Source organism: Aphidius gifuensis, linkage group LG3 (assembly GCF_014905175.1).
Source record: "Aphidius gifuensis isolate YNYX2018 linkage group LG3, ASM1490517v1, whole genome shotgun sequence".
Lineage (NCBI taxonomy): Eukaryota > Metazoa > Arthropoda > Insecta > Hymenoptera > Braconidae > Aphidius > Aphidius gifuensis.
In genome coordinates, this window is record NC_057790.1 from 9,457,393 (window position 1) to 9,463,729 (window position 6,337).

General features: G+C 31.2%; 1 protein-coding gene across 1 annotated transcript; it reads left to right on the forward strand.

The window, feature by feature from the left end:
- The first annotated feature begins 1,574 nt into the window (after positions 1 to 1,574).
- On the forward strand, positions 1,575 to 2,497 carry LOC122851908. Its single transcript, XM_044151415.1, has 2 exons — positions 1,575 to 2,123; positions 2,194 to 2,497. Exons 1-2 carry the CDS (start codon positions 1,734 to 1,736, stop codon positions 2,209 to 2,211), a joined length of 408 nt encoding a protein of 135 aa, XP_044007350.1. The 5' UTR covers positions 1,575 to 1,733; the 3' UTR covers positions 2,212 to 2,497.
- The last annotated feature ends 3,840 nt before the right edge of the window (positions 2,498 to 6,337 follow it).

The window sequence follows — 6,337 nt, forward strand, 5'->3', positions numbered from 1 at the left end:
GAAAGGGATTCGAGGTGGTGTTGCACAATGTATGAACCGATACGCAAAAGCCAACAACCGATATATGGGTGATAAATACAATCCAGAAGAAGAAGAATCATACATCATGTATTTTGATGTAAATAATTTATATGGTGCTGGCATGAGTCAATATTTGCCTTATGGAGGTTTCCAATGGGAAGACAATTTAGATATTGATGTGACAAATATATCAGATGAAGCTGATATTGGATATATCTTGGAAGTTGACTTGGATTATCCAAAATATTTACATGAATGGCATAAAGATTTACCGTTGTGTCCAGAGCAATTCACAGCACCAAATTCAACACAATCAAAATTAATGACAACATTATATCCGAAAAAAAATTATGTCATACATTATAGAAATTTAAAACTATATTTGGGTCTTGGCATGAAGTTGAACAAAATTCATCGCATATTAAAATTTAAACAAAGCTCATGGTTGAAAAAATATATAGATCTTAATACTGGTATGCGTCAGCAAGCAACCACTGATTTTGGTAAAAATTTTTTCAAATTAATGAACAACAGTGTATATGGTAAAACGATGCAAAATGTAAGGAAAGAAAAAGATGTTAAAATAGTGACAAAATGGGAAGGTCGCTATGGAGCTAGATCATTGATTGCAAAACCGAATTTTCACAGTTGTTCAATTTACAAAGATGACATTGCAATTATTGAAATGTCACGAGTGAAAATAATTTTTAATAAGCCAATTTATTCTGGATTTACAATACTAGATCTTTCAAAAATCTGATCTATGATTTTACTACAATTATATCAAGAAAAATTCAATCACAATGATGTCCAAGCACTTTACATGGATACTGATTCACCTATTTTAAATTTTAAAGTTCCTGATATTTATGGAAAGAAAATTTGGAAAGATTCGATACATCTGATTATCCACAAAATAATGTTTATAATATGCCAAGAGTCAACAAAAAAATTATTGGTCTTATGAAAGACGAAAATAATGGCAAAATTATGACTGAATTTGCTGGTTTAAGAGCCAAATTGTATAGTTATAAAGTCATGAACAATGATGATGATAAAACTTACAAAAAAGCCAAAGGTGTCAAGGGTTCAGTTTTAAAAGACATAAATTTTAATAATTACATGTCATGTCTTTTTGATCATCAAATATTGAAAAAAAATCAACATTTAATCAGAAGTAAAGACCATCAAGTGAAGACAATTGTGCAGAGTAAAATTGCACTCAGCTGGGCTGATGACAAACGAGCTCTTGATCAAAATGGTGGAACTGATACCTTACCTTGGGGCTATGACCCCGAATAATCATAAATAATAAATATATTTATTATAAATAATAGTTATAATATATATATATATATAAAAGTGCTGACGTTTTATTTTTTAAATTATTTTATAAACAAAAATGGAAATTTGATACTAAGTTGCGAGTTATATTGTTTATATTTCATAGAATTTGAAGTAGAAAGTGCTGACGTTTTATTTTTTTTTAAACTATTTTATAAACAAAATTAGAAATTTGATACTAAGTTGAGAGTTATATTGTTTATATTTCATAGAATTTGAAGTAGAAAGTGCTGACGTTTTATTTTTTTTTTAAACTATTTTATAAACAAAATTAGAAATTTGATACCAAAGTGCGCGCGTCTTTACTCTTTTGTATATGAGTACCAAAGAAAAAAAATATTTCAGTCTTGAATAAGATTTCAGTCATAATGGTTGAATATATTGTTGATGTTCAAGGATTTTATGATACTGATCAAAGTTTTATTGTGAAAGAATTTGCAATAGCAAATTTGAATCAAGAAGATGATATCAAGTCGGTAGTATTCAAGCCTCCATGTGCCATGAGTACATTATCATCTGCTTGCAAACTGACAAATAATTGGTTAACAAACAATCATCATGGACTGTTATGGAACTCAGGAGATGTTGATTATGCTGAACATGGAAAAATTATAAATGATAGCCTTGAGTCTTCAATTTACGTATATGTAAAAGGTCATGAGAAAAAAAAATGGCTCAGCAATATTTTAAAAGACGATAAAACTATTATTGATTTGATTGATATGGATTGTCCAGCGCATGGCAAACTACCAACTAAGGTATGTCAAAAAAACTATGTTCACCATCTGAGTTATCATCTCAATTTATGGACTCTTACTTGTGCATTGGATAATGTACAAAAATTGAGAGCATGGTTCCGAACTACCTGGGGATCAGTTTCATCATTGAAAAAATCGATTCAGCTATTTTGTCATCTTGAGAGTCTGGAAAAAATGGCAACAGAAGATATTGCAAATTTACCAGAGAGATATATTTTTCTGCTTACACCAAACTCAATTGATGCTGTATGGGACAAATTGCCAGAAAAATTTAAAACAAAAAAAGATTTTCTTCAATATAAACGCTGCATTGAACATTATCATCATCAAGACGAAAAATCAGATGAATTTGACGGGCCATCACCCATGATAAAAGATTGTACATTATGTCAAAATAAAAATAAATGAAAAAAAAATTTTTAACATACATTGTTGGTTCATTTATTATAATAATAATTTTTAATTTTCAGTAAGGAGACAATAATATATACAATTTTGTTTTTCATGTACATTATTTTATTTATTTATTTTTTTTTTCTTTTACATATTATTATTATAAATATAGGATTGGTAAGTTTACAGGCATATATTAAACGAGCTTGCGTACTGAACCACTAATTGGATTATATTCAACAATTCGATCATGTAAAATCAAACAATAAGCTGATGTTTGAGCTGGAAATTGTGTTGTTGATTCAAATTCGAGTCGAATATCTACTGGTCCAGATTTTAAAAATTCATTTTGCTTTGAACAATCTATGACAATAAGTGGAGCTTCTTCCAAAAATTTTTGTCTTGTAAATAATGGTTGTGGTGTTTCTGTGTAATAGTAGGAAGCTTGGAAATATGCAAACATATCATATAATAATGAGAATTGATTATGAGCAAAATCAATATTTAAATTTCCATAAGGATATGATTGTGAATTTAAAAACAGCTTAACATCACGCAAGTTACAATGATCAAAAACACTTGAATTGTCTGTTACAGAGTTTTTTCGTCCTGTTTGGAAGCCTAAAATTATGTATCTCGGTTTTTCCAATTGTGTTGATGTTTTCACACTCCAATTTTGCTTTGTAGTTGCAGGTAATAGTGGATACTCGTACAATTCCCATGTACGAAAACTGATTGCTATGGATGGATCCTTGGCAATGTAATTTAAAAGTTGTATTTTCTGCTTATCAGACACTTTGATATATGGAACAATCCATTCCACTTTTTGAAGTTTAATTTGTATTTTTTCGCCACTTTTTCCTTCCGCAGGTTGTTCTTGTAGACAGGCATTCGCATCACTATTTGCTCTTATTAGGATGAGTTCATGTTTTGCATTGATAATTATTTTTTTATAATCTTCAGCAAATCCTAGCAGCAGGCTCAGTGGTATTGATATATCAAAATAACCACTCGAATCGAATAATGATTCTTCATCAGACATTAACCATCCAGCATTCTCCAATAATGATTTTTGATTTGGACTTAAGGAAATATATCCTTTCATTAGAGTCGTAAGACCAACATTTTTGCTCCGATCAATTTCAATTGCATTTATCTCATAGCGAATTTCTTCAAACATGTGTGCTATTGCCATTCGTACCAATGAAGTTGTTTTTGGCACAGATTTTCCGTCACTTGTAAGAAATCGTCCAGTAATATGTAGTGAACTTTTACTTGGTAGTATACATAAATCTTGATGTTGAATTCCAATCCGGATTTCATCGTTGTTATTGAATGTTGAAGAGCCGTAAGGCTGATGAGCATGTAACTCACAATGGGCAATCGATTCATCAAAAATGATCGGTTCTTGTATACTTAAAATTTCATCCATGGTATAATACAAAAAAAGCAACAAAATGACACTTTTATTTCCGTAGATGTTGTTGACGTGGACTGAGACCGAGACTCTTGAGAAACTGAATACTCTGATGTGTTATCGCTTTGCTTCCTTGCTTTTGACTGATTTTTTTTTGGCATAATGTCTCGCATTTATAGCTTTGTCCAATTATTTTATTATTATGTTTATTCTTTTTTTCTTTTCTTCTGAAAACGATGCCCATATTTTTTTGTCCTATTTGACACTTTTAATGTGTAGTCGAATTGTAATCGTTTCTCCACGGAAATTCACAATTTCACCATCCTGATCGACAATTTTTAATTGCAATTGATGTATTGCTTGCACTATGACTGGCAGATAAATGACATAAGATGGTACTTCAACAATCTTATATCCAGGAGGCACAACTGGGAAAAATTCATGTATTGTGTGAACTTTGTGCTGATTCATATATGCACCAGTTGTTATGTTACACTGAATTTGGAGTGTATTGACCTTTAATATGGCAACAGGCAAGTCAGATTTATGTAGAATATCAGCTTCGAGGATTCGTTTTGTAAAGCCCAACAATCTTCCAATCGAGTCTTCTATTTCAAAATGAATACGTTTGTTACATTTAACCTCACTATGTAGTTCATTGTTATTTGGTTTAATACTAATAGTAACGTCATCCTGACATATTGCTTTTTGTATATAACTTTCAATATCCTCAATTTCATAACTTCCTGTTGGAATTGTAATCAGTTTACAACCTTCAATGTAGACTTTATTGTTACCAACGTCAATATTCGGTATAGAATTAAATGTTGTAAACTCAACAAGCCCAGCAACATAATTTTTATTTGCTGACAACTCAATCGGCGGGAAGTATTGTGTTTCAAGAGTCGATGACCTGCCCGACAATGTCAACGTAAATGAATCATCCATGACTAATGATTATTTTAGCATGTGTCATGATTATTTATAGTCTCTTGCCAGCCAGAAATTTGAGACATAAATGACCGCAAACAATTGTATTATAATTTTGATATTTTCATAATTATATTTAATGCTACCAACACCGAGATAATTAATCAGTTCTTGTGGAGGCTTCAAATCACCAAAGCTATCGAAATAAATGACATCATTGAGCCGTTTTTTGTATGCAACCCAATGTGTACCAGCACCATCTTTATCATCAAGATTTACAATTGCTGATTCATTTTTACGAGGACCAGTTATTGGTAAACCATTTCTCATGAAAACTCCTCGGAAATAAGGAATTTTAAAAGCTTTGGCGTATTTGATGATATCAATATTTGTGAGAGCTCGATGTGGTAGCATTACAAGTTTTTTTTCTTATTTACTTTTTTTGCAGGCTTTAAAAAGAGACCTAGTCCTCTTTTGTAAGGAGATAAAAATAATCCTTTGCCCAATACAATAGATTCCATTTTCTTATTATGACGTTGATTTTCTCGTAGTAATTTTTTTGCTGCATGTACAACATTTATTGTCTTTGAAATTGTTGCTGCACCACCCGTCATAGCACCAGATGCACTTAATCCAGCAAATAGTGGTATTAAAAATGGTAGTATACTACCATCACTGTTATTTTCTTTATTTAATGGAAGTGGTAAACGAATTTTTTTTTTTCCACCAACTTTTTTGACAGCAACACGTGCACTTTCCAGAACCGTCTTTATTGGATCAGTGATTCCAGGCTTTATAGATTGTTTTGATATATCTATAATCCTGTTGAGACTTGTTAAATACTTTTTATATTTTTGTTTTGGGATGATTTTAACTTTTTTATCATTCTTTTCAGTTGTTTGTATTTTCTTGATTTTATGATGAATTTTTTTATTCTTTTTGCTTCTATTTATACCCCTAACATTTTTCGTTTTCAATTTTATTGCAGTTGTCACACCCCAAGCTACGGCTCTTTCACCAAGTGACGAATCTTTGGCAAATACACGTTGCCAAGCTTTATCGGCAAGTATTTTATCAGCTTTATGTCGTTCTTCGAGATTGTCAGGATTTTTTGAGTAGCTTATATCATGCTCACGACAATGTTCATCCAATGGATTAACACCGCGATCACCACGAGCTAATCTTTTATCGAGCTTTGTACCCGGACCACAATAATTATACTGTGGAACGTGTAATTCAAATGGCAGGCTATTGATGATACTGTTCAACAGACCCCTTCCTTTTTTTTTTTTATCTTTTTTTTTTATTTTTTTTTTTGCATGTTGATGCTCAATCATTGTCTTTGAAGAACTAACTGCATTCAATAAAATCCCGAGTATTTATATGTTTTCACGTTAGTACAGATTAAGCTAGCAGCTTGTTCAGTTGTAAAAAAAGAAACATGGAATTTCAAGAACAACCATTAAAGTTGCCA

What these genes read in the sequence shown, in the direction of transcription:
- LOC122851908 (XM_044151415.1), top strand. Translation starts at nt 1,734, where the DNA reads ATGGTTGAATATATTGTTGATGTTCAAGGATTTTATGATACTGATCAA.